The sequence below is a fragment of the Triturus cristatus genome, chromosome 6 (assembly GCF_964204655.1).
Source record: "Triturus cristatus chromosome 6, aTriCri1.1, whole genome shotgun sequence".
NCBI lineage: Eukaryota > Metazoa > Chordata > Amphibia > Caudata > Salamandridae > Triturus > Triturus cristatus.
Window position 1 is genome coordinate 1,683,773,687 of NC_140589.1, and position 17,456 is coordinate 1,683,791,142.

At 44.5% G+C, this 17,456-nt stretch overlaps 1 protein-coding gene across 1 annotated transcript in view; it reads right to left on the reverse strand.

The window, feature by feature from the left end:
• The window catches only part of LOC146821824 (serine/threonine-protein kinase Nek2-like), a 95,361-nt gene extending 84,431 nt beyond the window's left edge, over positions 1–10,930 (reverse strand). The window contains exon 1 of the mRNA XM_085609384.1: positions 10,747–10,930. Within this exon, the coding sequence (XP_085465510.1) occupies positions 10,747–10,842 (96 nt within the window). The 5' untranslated portion in view covers positions 10,843–10,930. The remainder of the gene's footprint in view (positions 1–10,746) is intronic.
• Between the last annotated feature and the right edge of the window lie 6,526 nt (positions 10,931–17,456).

Here is a 17,456-nt window from a genome sequence, read left to right on the forward strand (position 1 = left end):
GGCATCAGACTGTCTCTGCCTCCGGAACCCTGTTATTCGGCCCTCTGGAATGTCAACCGTGTCCTCAACCTGTTTTTATCTTGGCAACCTATCCGTTTTCTGTCACAGAAGGAGTTGTCGGCCAGGTTGCTATGCCTTATATCCTGCCGCCATGTATCTAACGTGCGCGCTTTGGATATCACTGTCAGAATTTCTACTCCGAATGGAGCGACGTTCACTCTGAAAGAAGGACTACGAGTAACACAAGGACAATCTTGTATTCGGAATTCCCAGATTCCCCTAAATTGTGTGTAGTCCACGGTTGAAAGCTTTTGAGGAGACTGAGTAGTTTCACCCCCCTGGTGAACTGCAACTCCTTATTGCCTTACATAAACCGTTTAAGGCAGTGTCTTCGCCCACCATTGCCAGATTGGTTAGGTGGACTGGTATAAGCCTTAAGGACTTTGAGCTCACTCAGCTCGAGTGGCAATGGCCTCGAAGGCATTTGGCTTGGGTGGCCGTTTAGAGGATGTCCTCAACGCGGCAGATTGGTCTTCGGACTCTACATTTAAAAGGTTCTACTTCAAGCCAGTGCTGGACATGGCTCACCTCATGGTGAGCAAGCTTTAAGCTAGCCTAATCCTTGCCTCCAGTCCCGACATAGAATGAAAAATGTCCTAGCTATCGTAACGGAAAGTTTCAGTTCGATTAAGGACAGAGGAGAGGATTATCTGGCCCCAGGGTTTTCAATGGAGGTACCCACCTTGTAATTTGAGTAAGTAATACAATTTTATTTTTTGACTAGAGAAAAATGATGGTTGTCATTTCTTTTGTGGAATATTTGTCTCACCGCTATTGGTTGGCAAGCTTGATGAGTTTCTATTCGTTAGGTGACAATGTACCGTCGTCCTCATAGGTTCTGATGTGAATAAACAGGACTCCTGAAACGCGCAACGAAAGGATGAAGGGCCAGTGAGGACAGACACTGTTGGATAGGAAGTGTCCCTGATTGGACACTTACTACATTTTTTTCCCCAAGGTTTCATGGGAAATTTAGTTGTTAAGGTAGCTGCTTTTAATAAAAGTGAAGTGAGAAGGCATAATTCTCGCCTCAGAGTCCTTAATAGAATTGAAACATTCCTTTACTATAGGTAGGAATATTCTCATTCCCACCCACTCAAATGACCACTTATAACCAGCAGTGGCTCTAACCACTAAATTGGCAACCACTAAATTCTCTGCACATCCTTGGCTAGTAGAACAAAGTCCAACTAAACTGATGCCCACTATCCTGTTAAGTGCATGATGTTGGTCCGTGACAACAGGAGTACACTGCCGAGAACTAAGGGAACAATTAGCTTCTAGCAGGCTCTGGTCCAGTATTCACAGGCGGACTATAAAGCATTCCTCTTGCAAGCAGACAGTATCTTCCAATCACTCACTTGCAATCCTGGGCTTCCTTTTGAAACCCCACCCCAACAAGTGTAGGACACAACTTGTACCTGGTGGAAGTTCTGTGTAGATTCTCCAGCTGCCAACTACCCATGCAGCACTGGTAGGGACTCGGACTCAAACACCATTTCAGGAAGTCTTATCCTCCTTTTTCCTCCAGAGCAAGGAGGAACACCATGGACACTGCCTTCTCAGTCTGCCCTGATCTAACTTTCACTGGACTGAACAAATCTGGAATGGTTCCAGTCTCTTTCCGAGACATATGTGAAGCCTGTGCTCTGTTCAACCAGAGACCACTTCTGGCCCAGATACTAAGCCACAGGCAATTGAAACATTGTCTAAAACTTGCAGATCACCGTTTCTCACTCACCCCTGCCTGAACCAGGAGCAATATGCTACTGATTTTAATGAAACACTTCCAAAGTGCAAACTGCTACTATAGAAAAAAAAATAGCCTGATGCCAAGCACAGAGTGAGCAAAAATAGAGAATGAAGCCTATTTAAACCCTTAGGTCATGAGGCCTTTCCTGAAGGAAATATATGAAGGAGAAAATCTTCAAATCAGAGGGAGAATTAAACCTAAGAAATCCAATAGGAAAAGGATCTGCCCCAAACAAGTCTTTTGACCGCAGGTACCTGTAGTATAGCTGATCACACATCCCAGACAGCACTGTAAAGATGTACCTTCCTTTTGAAATATATGGCGCTTTCATTCTTTAGAGCTCTGTTGATACATAATGACGTAAAGTTGCATCCTTGCTACAACCGAAGCCAGTGTAACTAGGCTTGCAGTAGTCCACTATTAGAAACAGTGAAAACTGCTGAGGGTTTTATAAGGAGGCACAATTAATGTATGCTTCCAGCAAGCAGGAGCTTCTGCCTTAGAGACATTACAGATAGCAACCAGATGCGCCCCCAAAAGATATTTAGCCATAGTCACCTGGGAAGGGAACAAATCACAAGGGGAGGCAGATTTAATGACAGATAGTGAGTCCATTCCTTCAGCTGTAAATCTGATTAACAGGGGGCAACCAGTGCTCATTCAAAGTCAAAAACAATAGTTCCAACAGAGGTATGCCCAGATTAATCAAAGCTGTGCCAAGTCTCATGAACTGTGTCCTGAAAGAAACGTGCCAGATAATCACAGATCCTGTGAAGGCCCAACTATGTCACAGCACGAGGTGAGGGTTTTTCAAAATAGAAAAAAACTCTAGGAGTTTGGCACCTTCACTTTTGGAAGACTAAAAAGCAGCACTTTAGGTACAAATTAGGTGTTGGTGTCTAGTAATTGCGTTATAATCAGCTTCTTTCGCCACAGCACGGTAACCTTCCCAAACTTTAAAATTGCTGCTTAAAATGACCTTTATCTATCAAATCATCTGCGAAGTAGGGAGTTTTAATGTCTTGTCCAACTGGATCTCTTTATCTAGTGAATGAAGCAAAGTTTCCAGAAGGAAAAAAAATTAAATAGTAAGGGTTGTGCTCATTAATGAAACTATGGCCATCTAATCGAAGTTTTGAAAGGGAGCTCACATTAAGGAGGAAATTGCATCATTCAAAGGAGAATTTTTAGAAGGGCTATCATAACGCCTATATCATGTGTGAAGACCATTCATAGAGAAAGTAGCATTTGAACTAAAAAGGAGGTAGGAAATTTGCTTGAACATAATAGCCGCACAATATTCTTCTCGGGTGAAAAAGGAGATCGACAGAACTCACAAAAATGGAAGGAAGAGGATTGGGTGGTCCAGTATACAGCCTCCTAATGTGATTCGAAAATAACCAAGTATACTGTTCCGTAATCTATTCTCCAGATAGCTTATTGTGGGGTCTGGATGGTTAGTAGTCGCCAAAAGCACTTGCTTTGTCAAAAAGCAAGTGCACTCAACGACCCAAATTAAGCATGCTTCATCAGTCATGCTATTTGTTTGGCTGGCGCTGTAATGCAAGGCATGAGATGTCAACCCAAACCTGGTAGTGACTCCATAGACCAAACAGTTTCCATTTACGAGAAGCCAACATTATATCACTCCCCTTCCCTCATGTTTTTAGCCATGACAGAAATTGGCATGAGTATTTAAAATAAAAAATACAACTTTAGCAATATGTCTAGTCCATTTAAAAAAAAAAAAAATCATTTTCAAATCGACATGCTGGGATATACTTATCTTCAGTACAACCTTGGCACATTGAGAAGATCTCTGGCAAAGAGCCCCCTCGAGGGGCTGGTCGGCATTGCAGCACCAGCCCAACGAAGGAGCAGGCCAGATGAAGCCTGTCACCTTTGGGTGTGTTAGGGCCTTTGCTTCTATAAAGAAAATGCTCTAGGTGACTAACAATCTGGGCCCCCAATAGGATATCTGGAGAAGAGATCACGGATACTTTACAGTTATTTTTGATTAAACAGACTCCCCAGTAAAATTCATGGCATACAATCCAGTACCTGAAGAATATCAGATGCAGGTTCAGCAGACCGTTTGAGCTGGTAGTCTGGTTGCATGCAGACTATCTGGCATTGGGTACACCACCAGCAAGCATTCTGTGCAGATGTGCAGCAGTCCCATTTTTAAACCAGACAAGATCTCTGTATATCCTTTAAACCCTCCACCACTGATAAATGGAACTCTATTCGGAGAGCAGGTGCCACATTCGGAAGGACACACTAGAGGTAGCCAACAAAATGTGGGTAAATAAAGTGCAAGATGCCGCAAACCAGTTAAAATGAACGAAAAGACTTGTAAAATAGTGTCAATCCAACTTGAGCAAGAGAGTACTGCCATGTTTTGCCCACCTCTGAATGTACAACAGCCCCTGGGGTACTAGGGGTTTCTGCTTCTGGACAGTATGTCCTCATGCAGAGGTAGGCATATTTCAGAAGAAAGTGCAGTCAGGAGATGCCCTTCAGTTCTGGGAACTTTGCTTTCAGAAACACATCAGCCAAGCTCACATGCAGCACTCCACACCTTGAAGGCCTTACAACTGGAACCAAGTGAGGTGGTGTGAGTCCCCCTTTTAATGCACAACTTAGTCCCAAACTTGAACGGCTATGTACAGTGATGTTTCTCATTGCAGGTAGCTCTAGGATAGTCTCCAAACTGCAGAACCAATAATAAAATCATAAAACTAAGTGAGGCTTCAGCACCTGGTGTCAGACTGAAACCAAGATAGACAAAAGACCTGCTCCAGAAACACCCAACAGCAACTGCAGTTCCATACTGCAACCAAGCAGTGCTCAGTAAGAACTAATCAGCAGACCCTTGCTAACAAAAGTATGCATGGAATTTCATTTCATGGCATTTAAACTACATTCTCCACCCATAGGACTGCATGCAACACTACTGCACTGTCTGGGAAAGCTGTCCTAATCCTTCCTCATTCCTAGAGCTGGTCCTGCTCCATTTTGGATGCACCTGGTTTGGATCATGCAGGCATCAGTGCTCAGGCTTACTCACATAGCATTAAGTTCGGTTTGGTGTTCCCCTTCAAGTGACCGGTCTAGCACATCAAAGTAGGGTAGAGGCCAAGGACTATGTTCATATTGGATTAACAAGAAGCTAGGAACCAAAAAAAACAAACAAAAAAAAAAAAGTCAGGATAGCAGCTAAGCATAGTTTGGTACTCTGGGCATGGGAGCCCACCCCAATATCATGCAGGGACATTACCATCATCCCCTACAGGTATCATAAAGATACGACTCAACAATAGTATTTGTTAGGAACACCACCGATGTTATCTTTCCATTAGAGGATTTGATATGGCCAGCAGCAGACAATCCACCATAAAGATTAACAAATCTAGAAATGGCTTTTATCGCTGCCATTACCTTGATCTCAATTTCTTACAGAGAATCTCTCATTTTAGATCTTGAGGGGAGGAAAAAGTAACACCCATCTAGTGATATTCAGCCACCATGCAATATAGGTCTACTTCAGGACATCATGTAATCCGCAAATTTGTGGGAATCTGAATATTTCCTCTACTTTTCCTTATTATCCATCAAAATGATCTGTACCTTAATAATCAATTAATGTGCTGGTTTTCCAATAGAGAAACTGTCTGCCTCTGCCATCCTAAAGGCACCCTACTGAGGACGACCAAATAGTCTGCATGAAGAGCACATTTACTTGAGTTTGTACATTAGAAGAAACCAAGTAGCTGTGCAGAAGAGAACCGAACAATGCACGGAGGACACAGCCTCTGATCCAACGAGGATCTGTTTATACATGCTCTCCAGAAATAAGTATACAGCATTAATTTATCAGATGCAGCACAGAATATGGTAAATACAGAGACAATCGGCCCAAGACAAGAACAAACTTCTGAAATCACCTGAGGATAAGGGGAGTCTGAACTCCTTGATGGGCGTTGAAGCAGGGAAATGGGTAGTCCACTTGAGCCAACTATAAATTAAAAGCATGGAGGAAGACAAGCAACATCTAGAAGATAATCAGTTATGAAAATTAGCTACCGATCAAGAACTCCTTTTATTTTTGCCCGTGATCACTTGGGCAATAGCTACAGCAATTAAAATACAAAAACCACTAAAGCATGGGTCACGATTTACTTAAAGCAAACCCTACACTCTGGAGAGTCTTTCTAACAGCAGTGTTCAATCCTGTCATTAGCATCAGTTCAGTACCCGACTCCGAGATGGCAATTACTGTTCCAATATCTAAAAACAGAAACCACTCTAATGCAGCACACTATCGACCAATATTACTTGATGGTGTTGGGAAAACCTATAGCAAGGTCATTCTAAATCAAAAGCAAGAATGGTCAGATAACACTCCGCAATCGCCAAGATGGATTTAGAAAAGGGGCGGGCATGATCGAGTAAGTAATGAGACAATCTATTTTGCTCTAAATACTAACAATTAAACACCTCCCTGTTAAGGACATATATTCATCTCGTCAACTGTCCTCTGCGTTCAAGGTCTTGGTACGTCATAACACCTGTTGAACCCATAGAGCTCCTGCATAAGGTGTTCTGCAAGAGTTTGGTACAGGATCCTAGGCAAGTGTACACGAAAAAAAACCATAGCCACAGAAGCCCGCTAGCAGTGCGTACTGGTGCCATTACTGTTCAGCCTGGACAAACAATATTGTTAAGTACCTTGGAGAGATTAACTTACATACTCCAAGACTGGGAAGCACCAAAATCTCGTCGCCAGTGTTACAAATCAAAGAAAGCTAGGTAGTCCAGAGATGTGGTCCAAAATCTTAGCTTTATTCTTCAAGCAGGATCCACAACAAGTTCATGCTAGGCCTTAATCAGTGTCCAGCAATGCCCCACCAGGAGCAGCCTCCCTGCTGCTCAGCCCATCCACACCAACTGATCTTTGCTTCCACTCAAACACACTCAACATTCCGATGACATCACACAGACTGAGCAGCAAGGCAAGGACAGCAACAGAGAGGATGCATCATTTACTTCCTAGATTATAACACTATACTACTTAAAAAGAGCTTGCTATGCATTGGCTCCTTAAGGAATTTGAGCATTGTCGGCAAAGGGGGCTAATATACACAAATGAAATAGTTGGTTTCTGATGCACATCTGGCTTCAATAAGGGATGACGTTTATCTAGGAAATAAACTCCCTGCACCCGGTCCTGTTTTGGGCTGAGCTTTACATGAATCCACCACTAGATAACTTCTGGACACAATAAGGGCAGAACACTAATGTAAATTCAAGGAGCTATGCAATGCAGAGAACCCTAGAGGCTTGTTTTGGGAGAGATGGTCTAACCTGTCTTTGATAAATCCGGCCATGATTTTAAAAGGAAAAAGCTTAGACTATCAAAAAAAGTACGTTAAAGGGATATAGTCGGACCACTGTTGGAAGGCTTAGCAAGTTAGCCAAACTTTGCTTCTAAGCATGGTCATCTCACGAGAGATACCCAGTACATGGTGTTAAAGGTTTAGTTTAGAAACACTGCTTGAATGCATTTACATGTCAAAAAGGAATCCAAGTGACAGCATTTGGAATCCGACTGCAGGCCAGGCAGACGCAAATCAATTGCTCAGTTTTATTCTGTACAAAAACAGCATCCATCAGCTTTGGTGCTACTACTACCCTTGTTTAAGGCATAGAACATAAAGCACCATTGCCACGCAGTGGTGCTGCAGGAGTGACTTGGGCACTATCTACAAGCACACTGCATTTTACATATGCAGTGCATTTCTGGTAACCAGGTGATAGATTGGGCAAAGAGCTTCTAAGGGAATGTCTACTTTTGTGACATGCATCTAGAAACTGATCTCAGCTGCCGCTGGTACTATTTCATTCACAACTATTTCTCGTTTTCTGTGTAAAGCTTAATGCTCAAACAATAAATCAGTTGAATTGACTAGCAAGCGATTCAGTGACATCTTAAGGATTTGTGGAGCCCTAGACAGGATTATTTTGAGGCCCCGTTTAGAGTAACTTGGAACGTATTACCCCTTTTCAGCTCGTTCAAGCCCCTGTGATACTAAAAAAATATTGAGTTCTATATTAAAACTTCCGTAATGGGGCCACCACAAAAAAGCCAAAACCTCAAGCAGTCTTGTATCAAAAGAAAGATGGCACAAGCATTGATAAAGTAATTTGTTTAGCTCTAGTTTTTTCCACATGCAACAAACTCATGTGGAATGCACTGTCTAACTGGCTTGTTTCTACCACTGTAGAAAACAAATGCCAGGAATGACTCGGTAGATACTTAGTGGACTAGTGCACATTACAGTACGACATATGCATGCCCTTACGTGACAAATTCTAGGTTTAGTTGCTCTGAATGTGCTCTCCAGCTACAGCCTCCTTCAACCTTTGCGTACATGGTTCAAGAGTGGAAATCCAAGTGGTCCTCTGAAGATTTTTACCATGCTATTGGTTAAAACGTAATAACTTTTCCTTATTTTTCTCCCCCTGGCTTGTACTTCTCATTATGACAGTTACATAAGAGTTTACTGAGTAAGTGAACTAGGACAGGGCACGAAACAGGAGATAGTGAAGTGGGGGTTGGAGAGAGATGGATAAAGATGCATGAGGTAGGGAGAGAAGTAAATTAAATGGGTACACGAAAGGTAGCCAGAAGGAATGATATGGAGACATAGGTAAAAATAGGTGTTTTAGAGTAAGGTATAGTTAGTGCTGAGGTTGTGTGAAGTAGATGCAGAAAAGCTACAGGGAGATCAGATTGTTTAAAGTGTAGTGAAGTAAAACGAGGGTTGAGGTAGAGGGGATCGAGAATGATACAGATGTAGCCACAAAGTGCTAGAGATGCAAGGCCATGAGAGAGGTAGAGACGGAGTCAAGCGAGGTACATATAATTGGTATATTGAGAAAGATGGAGACAGATGGATTAGGGTACAAGAAATAGATAACGTGGATATTAAATCTTTAAAAAATGGCATCACAAGCACCAACATTTTAAGTTGCATTAAAAATAAGGATAGGCATGAACAAGTTTTAAAAGAGACTAAAGGTGTCAGAAGGTGAGAGAATGCAGACTGACAAATTGAAGACAAGCACTGCAAAGCCAGGAGACCGACAGTGGCTACTTGACTTTTTTTTTTTTTACTGTTAGTGCCCATTTTGTTAGCCATTAAGGTTTTCATAGAACGTTTGTTTTTGAATGGGCTGGGGGGGGGGGGGGGGAATCAGCCAGGCAGTCCCCAACTTATAAATAACATTGGCTGAAAGCAAAAGTATTTGTCTCACATAGCACACGTTACCATACTAGTCCCTGGCACTGAAGGAACTACTTTGCATGTGAAAGTAAAAGAGGAAGCAGAAGAGTGAAATGAAATAAAAAAGCGAACACCTTCGAATAAAGAGCAGATGGGTGACCATGAAATAGCACATTGAAGTGATACGGAGGCAGCGTCTGTAGCGGCTTAGCGAGGAAGTACATTCACTGAAATTGAGCCGACAAAAGACTGAGCAAAGGACTGAATGAAAGCGCACCAAAGTGATAAAGGGAGATCACTGTGGAAATACATGAAAGAGCGGGGAGGGAACATTTGCACCCGAGACAATGGAGACTGAAAGAGCAGGAGAGTTATGATAAATGAGAGCAGAGGGGCACCAGGTTTGGAGGAAGAAAACAAGTTAAAAATATTTATGAATGGACACAATTTTTGTACGACGGGGGATACAAGGGTCAATTATACTGCGCCGTCATAAAAAGGCTACCTGCATTTCAAGCAAGTGTATGGCAGTATGTTCTCTCAAATGAGGCAGTCCTGTTGGCATTTCAGGATATGGCTCCATATGGTTTCTATTTAGAGCATCGTCGACAACCAGAGTTTTAATATTAGGGAAGGCCGTTAAGAATCCAAGTAGGGAGCAATTGAGTAAAAGAAAACAGAGGTTGATGTTAATGGACGCGGGAGCTCACATACAGGTGGGGTCGAAAAAGGGAGAATGGAAGGGGCATAAAAACCCAAGATGCGCCGTTGTCTTCACCCCTCGCGTTAGTCCCCCTCTTCCGCTTACAATCGCCCGAAATTCATTACAGGTCCGCAGCCTCATTAAGCGCCCGAGGGCCCGTCGGCCGGCAACCACCATACACTCAACCTCATTCGAAAAATAAATTTTTCCGCGAGGGTCTGTAAGCTCTTTAGAGGCTAGGGTATTGAGATAATGGAAAGATTAAAATCAAAAGCCAGGAAGTACCACGAACTTAAACGTAGGAACTGCCATTTGCACTGACCGGGGGGCACACAAGGACTTTATCAGCAGCGCTCAGCATGGCCGAAATGGGAAACGAACCAAAAGCAGCCCTGGCAAAAATGCGAAAACTAGCCCAGCTCCCTTCGTCTTCTCCCACTGTCTGTCCTTCCCTCCAGCCGTTTTCCTTCCCGCTCTAATCTCCCTGTGATCAGGTCGTATTTTCCGCCCTCTCTCTCTCCGTTGCTTACTGTCTTGAAGCCCGTACATGTCTCCCTCTATTAATCTCGTAGAGCTGGGGAACTGACAAAGGCACCGGGGAAGGCTTTGGCCTTTGAAAACCGACTGCTCCAGCCACCGGAGAAAAGCCAAGTGGAATTAAGGACCAGCCCGGCCCTAGCATTCCGCAACATACAAAACACAAACAGAAACACAATACAAAATGTACACTAACATCTATGTTAACTGAACTGCTTTGAGCGAGGGCTGCTAACTGCACTGGGCACATGAAATGTTGGTTTAGTCGACCCCCGAAGAATGGTGCATTCACTAAATATACAGACACGTGCCCAGACATGTGGTAGAAATGCAAATCTGGGTCGCTGGTTACTCTATTAAGATCTTGAGAGGTGTGTTTTGCAGCCTTAGAGTCTGGGGCGCACCTTTTTGTCCACCTTCCTCTGCACTTTCTTGCACATCCCGTACGCGCCCCAGCCCACGACGCACAGCTCCTGGTAATCTTCAAGCCTGGCTGACATGGCTGCTCTGCTTCTGGCCTGCGATAACCACTGACACCTACTCACAGAGAGAGCTCAGGCTAATGGAAAACTTCCGGCTTTCCCAACAGGCGCCCTTCAAACAGTGGCGCCTTAGACGAACGCGCCTGATTGGCCAGTGGCCGCGCAGCGCCGCGCACTTTCATTGGAGGAGAGCACGTTAACGAGGAAGGTCGATAAGTGGTGACTAGCGTGGTTCGAGCGTGCGCGTGCTGCTAAGAGGGGACGAGGAACCAAAGAGTGCTGGGAGGAGTAGACATGCATTGGCAAAGCCAATTGGTCACGACTGTACTAGAGCTATTGGCTTTTTAGCAATGTGTTTTTTGCCATGTTGTATACAACTGTGGCTGCTGTTCAGCATGGCTAGAAGTGACCTGGAGTGTCCTAAGGTGGAGTGGGGTGAACAGTATGTCGCAGACTGAATTTGTTGTAGTGGAGTGTCGTGGAGTGTCTGTCGTAGAGTGGAGTAGAGGGAGTAGTGTTGTAGAATTGAGTTGAGGGGAGTAGAGTTCAGTGGCAGTGAGAGTCGTAGAGTGTAGTGGTGTAGAGTGGATTGGGATGGAATAAAGTGGAGTTGGTTGGAATGGATTTGAATTGGTAGGGGGATTAGAGGAGATTGGGGTGGTTTGGATTGGGGTAGAGTGGGCTGGATTGTCTGGAGTGGAGTGGATTGAAATGGGGTGAGGTGGATTGGATGGGGTGGATTGAATTAGAGTGGGGTGCATTAGATTGGTTTGGGGTGTATTGAATTAGAGTAGGGTGGTTTGCAGTGGGGTGCATTAAAGTGGACTTGAGAGTGTGGATTGGACTGGACTGGAAGAGGCGTGTTAGAGTGGGGTGAATTGGACTGGAGTGGGGTGGATTGGATTGTAGTGGGTTGAATTGAAGTGTGGTGGGCTGGATGGATTGGATTGAGTGGGATGGACCTAACTGGGGTGGTGTGGATTGGATTGAGTAGTGGGGTGGATTGGAGAACAGTAGGGTAGATTGGACTGCAGTGGAGTGGGATGTATTGGAGTGGGGCGCACTGGATGGGGTGGATTAGATTGGAGTGGGGTAGCGTGAAATGAAGTGGGGTGAATTGGAGTGAGATGAATTGGATTTGCGTTTGGGGTGGATTGGAGTGGAGTAGATTGGATTGCGGTGGGGTGGATTGGATTGGGGTGAGTAAACTGGATTGGGTGGGGTAGATTGAGGTGAATTTGAGTGGGGTTGGCTGGATTGAAGTGGAGTAGATTCAATTTGGCTGGATTGAGGTTGATTGTATTGGGGTGGGATGGATTGTATTGGGGTAAGGTGGATTGGTTTGGGGTGAGGTGGATTGGAGTTAGGCAGATTGGAGTGGGGCAGATTGTTCTGTATTGGAGTGGTACAAATTGTAGTAGGGTGGATTAGTTTGGAATGCGAGAACTAATGCAAGAGTAAGCAGTTAAGTTTATAAGGATGAAGAACCTTCTGCAAGAATATATGTTTTGTCAAATCCATGTAATCCTTCCCAAATATAAGCATTTCGCCTACTAAATCGATTGTTATGTGTTATCCCATAATCTGTGATTGCATTTTCCCAACATCTCTCAGTCTCAAACCGCAGCATAGATTGTCATGCACTCAAAGGCATCCTTGCCTTTTACCGCGTCAGAAAGTGATGGAGTGTTGGATTAAGTTTTATTAAAATAAAAACATTTATGCGGACAGAATGGCCTGTTTCAAATGTTCGTGGCAGTATGTTGTTACAATCTCCTAACAGATGCTTTGCGTGGTCACTGAAACATTGAATTTTTTAAGTATCCCTTGCATATTTCACATAATCCTGCCTATGGAAAACATCTAAAATGGCATAGAATCTCCGCATATCTTTGCATTGCAAAAATACAAGTCTGAAGGGTGCTATTTTAAATATATTGCATGCTCAACACGGTATGACAACAATGTTATTCACTGTGCCTGTGATTCGTTTTTGTTTTGTTCCATTATGTGAACATGCCATCCATCATGTTCCGGAACTGGGCTCAGGAGGACACAAAACGTGAACATGTTCAAGTAAAGTCTCGGGGAACACGTTCTTTAAAGGCTCATCAAAAAGTCACACCACTTTAGAAGGCAAGTAAACAGAAAACTACAATAAGCTATTAACAGAACGCTGATTATTATGGCAATTGCAAGTGCATCTTTGTCGATTAAAATCATGTTTACAATGCATTCTGGCAAAAAACCTGAGGTGCGGTTTTACTTGCCTGGGTTGGTCTTGCTGAAAGCTCCTGAATCCTCCCCAGTAGCAGCCGACATTCTGGTAAGGTACTAATTTTGCTCGCTTTTTCCTCATGTTGGCAGTGACACTCTGCTCCCTCCTACGTCTTTCACTTAATTTTCAGCATGTCGTGAAAGTTACTTTAACTACGGGAGAGGAAGATGGGGAAATTGTCAGGCAGCAGTCCTCTGTGCCCTGCTCTCCTCCACTGAGCTCCTCTCTCAGTGTTTTTAGGTCGACCTTATAGCGGCAGCACACGTGCTGCTCGCTTTACGAGGCATGCAGTATTCAATATGGAGTGGAAGCTCGTGAATGCTCCGCCCACTCTCCGCCCATCTTTATAATTGTCGTGTATCTTTGTCGTTCCTAAATGCTGCCTTCCAATTTTGTTTTAGGCTTGTTAGTCCCTCCTCATGACAGTCATGTCGTCATTTGTATCCTTCCATGGTTACTGGCCCCTTTACTTCGAGTGTTGTACAGTTTGTTTTATTTAGATTGTGAGCACTATTTTCCTCCTGTGCCTCCCCCCCACAGTCCGCGCCTTCTTGCCCCCCCGCACTCCATTGTTCGTGCCTTCTTGCCCGCCCTCAGTCCTGTTTCCAATCCAATAGGTCTCGCGTAAATGCGAGTCCTATTGCATTGCAAATGCTTGTTCTGTTACAGCGGGTGCCTGGTGTATCTGAGCAGTGATTTGTCAGTGGGCAGATCCTTTCCTTATAAGCACTGCAGACAGATGTACAGCCCGCCGGAGTCGCATGTGGTGTGCGTCGCGGAGGTGCTCTGCTGTCCCCGGATCCGAGGCTCGGGGTGCAGATGGTAAGAGATAATCACAAAACAAAACATATCAGTGCAATCACCCCGTGCACGGGCCGGCGCATTGGCATGGGTGTGGACAAGCCATGCTTCTTAGGTTCTTTCGCTCATCACGCTTCACTCGCCAGGGCTGGGTGTCTCGGACTCGCGTCGTGGACAGCTGATGCCTTAAAGTTACGGTTTGTTTGTGTGAGCTTGTGCTTTTCCAGTTCATGGTGATGTATGGTTCCCTGAATAGGTGGATTCAAACAGCTGACGACAATTATGCGATCACATGTTTTAATAAAGGTAATCACGGGTGAAATAAGGCAATCCCAGACTTTGGCCGCCTCTGTGCTTCTTAAAGTTAGTTTGAGCCCGCAGCACGATGAACTGATTTGTATGTGTCTCGGGTGAAGCGCATTCCATTCTTCAAGGCGTTTAGATGCTTAGGTTGTAAATTAAATATTTTTTGCATTAGTAAGAAAAATCATTGCATTTAAAACAGACATCTGGTCTGCTCTTCACTTATCATCAAGATTCCAACTTTAGCTAAAAATATTCTACCACCGATGTCGGAATTTTTCTAATCCCCCCTTAGCCTTCCATACGGGACATATCATAGAGCAATCACACAGACTCGACTCAAGTTAATGTCCGCTTTTGATGCTGCAAGTAATTTTGCCTCAAATTAAACTCAGGTGGGCGATACAGCATCCATGAGCGTCTCCTTGCGTCATCGTGGAAGAATATGAGTTTAGCTTGTTTCGCTAAAGGTGGTTTATTCGGCAGAAGGAGGCAGCATTTATGAACGCTCCTCCTTTTATCGGCTCTTAAAACAAGCGCATAGAGGTATTGGTTGACCTTAGAGTCTCCCGGAGATGCTTGCATGCGGACACTTGTTTACCTTTGTGCTCTGTTCTGCACATGGGTCCTCCTCTATCCCACTACTGCCTGTATTTTATTGTCACCCCTCTCCACTGCTCAAAGGACCGGGTGTGACGTAATCTGAAAGCAGGGCCTTTTGGCAGACATAGGCAGCCATGGCATATATTATATATTGTAAGGGTTGTGAACCAGAAGTAGAACGATGCAGTAGAAAGAGGTTTTCCTCCAGATTTCTACGCTTCACACATCCTGACGTCAGCGTGGTGCTAGATACGCCTTTGACACTTTCCTGTGTGGAGATGGGAGGGAGAGTGCACCCCCTAAGCAGAGCCTTGAGAAACCAGTGATCCTCAACGCACACCATGGCTATAAGCAGGAAAAAAGGCTGTCCTTCTCCAGCTCATGCTGCTGTGCTGTTTCTCAGCAGGTGGCCTCAGGTATCAGCCCATACCAGGAGCAGCAGTTCTTTATAAATGCGAACCGGGGTATAAGATGGGAGGGCTGTGGTCTGTATGGGGTTCAACGATACAAACGTGCACAGAAGAGAGGGCTAGGAGGGAAGTAAGGGAAGTGGCTAGAAGGTGAGCAGCATGCAGGGTGGCAGTGGCATGGCAGTGAGTGATGTCAGCAGAATAGATTGTTGGCATGGAGTAGCTTGGGCATTAGTGATGGCAAAGAAGTGGCGTCAGCAGAGTTGCTATTGGTATGGGTTTTACGTGATGAGGAATATTGATGACAGGGAAGTGGCGTCGTTATGAGAGGCTATTGGCCTAGTGCTTTTGGCTGGGTTGGGGGAGGCAGGAGTGTGATTTGAACAGGGGAGACTGTTGACAAAGGATTTATTGTAGGGTTGTTAAGTGGTGATGGTGGTAGGAAAGTGACTTCAGCAGGAGAGACGGTTGGCCTAATGTTTTGTGGGTGATGCAGTGGTGAGGTGGACAATAGTAGCAGAAGTGGGAGATAGGTTGGCTTGACACCCCATGTTTGGTATCAAGAGTTTGGATTTGGAAGGGGTTTATTGAAGCAGTTGCTTTACACTGGAGGTCTTTCATAAGCTAGATGGCTGAAAGAGTTGCATCAGCCTAAAAGCAGGGCTACAATGTGCCTATTAGTGTCAAAGTCTCCATGTTACAGAACAGCAGATGCGGAAGCACTCAGGATAATTTCCTGCATGGCTAGATACTTTTAAGGTCCCAAAAGCGAGACCGATTGCATTGCAAATGTTTATTTAGGTTGAGCATTTGAGACCTCTTGTATATACTTTATTATATACTTATATACGTTAGTATATACTTATATGCATATGTACTTTGTGGACTCTCGAGATCAGCCCTAGGATTTGTCTGCTTCCGCTTCGGGACTTTTTTTTCTGTTTGACTGCCTCTGTTTAACTGTCTTGATAGAAAACGACCAGCAGAGGTCAGTAAAATATCAGAATTGCTTTCTGCTGAGGGACTTTCTTTTTTAGGTCTCGCCTACGCATCACGCATGCGCTGCATAGGAAAGAGACCTTTAGTAATCAGAACAGCATTCCCGGCAAAAACATGCACGCGTTGCATTGCTTCCAATGGCAACGCATGCACGTCTGGCGATTCACTTGCGGGAGCGAGCAGCTGGCGCCATATGTTATCAATTATCGCGCCTTGCTGCTCGATCTCGCAAGGGAATCGCGCAGGCCCCCTCCTCTCTCCCCTCCCCCTGCTGCCACGCGAAGCGCGCGCGCTTGTGCTTGTTTTTCATGTGCCTATAGCAAGTGCTGGATGGGTACTTGCAGAATGCATTTGCGAAGAGGATATGCACGTCGTATCATCAAACGGATTAGAGCGAAATATATCCCCCCCTCGTTGTTTCTATTTTAAGGACATTTCTTCTAAGTTTCGGCTTATGGAGTGACGAGGGCCTGTCACCCTGTATCCTTTTTATTTGCATGCAGCCGAGGTCACGTGGGTGCGTTGGTTGCTGTTCTGGGACCCTGGAAAGGATTCTGGGTGGCCCCGCTGATATTAACTAAATGATTGTAAGACCCCTTATGACCTCACAACCGTAGATCTTTGTTAGTGCGCCGTCGGTGCTGCGGTAATCCACGCGCCCCCAAGAAATGGCGCCTTCGCCCGCTACATTGGGCGGTCTTGTTTGATATTTCTTAATCTCGCCCCTTTCTCATAATTGATCTGTTCATTCCGTCTAATGACTAATTACATATCAGAGAACATCAGCAGCCGCATTCATCATTGTAGAATGTAGTAATCAATGACATTTCAACAAAGGAAAAAATAAATATGCAAATAAGGACTCATTAACATTTGCTTGAGCTCTTTGAATAATCAAGGTGCTGACAAGGCTGTAATTAACAGAAATTGATGCTGAGTTCGGGGTTGGAGAGTGTGTTTTCTCAGCATTTTATCATTGTCATGGCGGGGGCTGGAATGAAGTTCTACTCTACTTGCACCTTGCCTCAGCTGGGATGTGACGGGACTTGCCAGGTAGCAGAGGCTTCTGGTAGCCCTTAACTCGTCTGTGACCTGCACTTCAAGATGCTTCGTTTACTCTCTTTTATTTTTAATGACGCATGTTTCCTTTTTAGGAGACATGCAGAGACGGCAGGAGCGAAAGCGACAGTCAAATAATATTAACATGGCCACTGTATTTTAAGATAAACTGACCATTT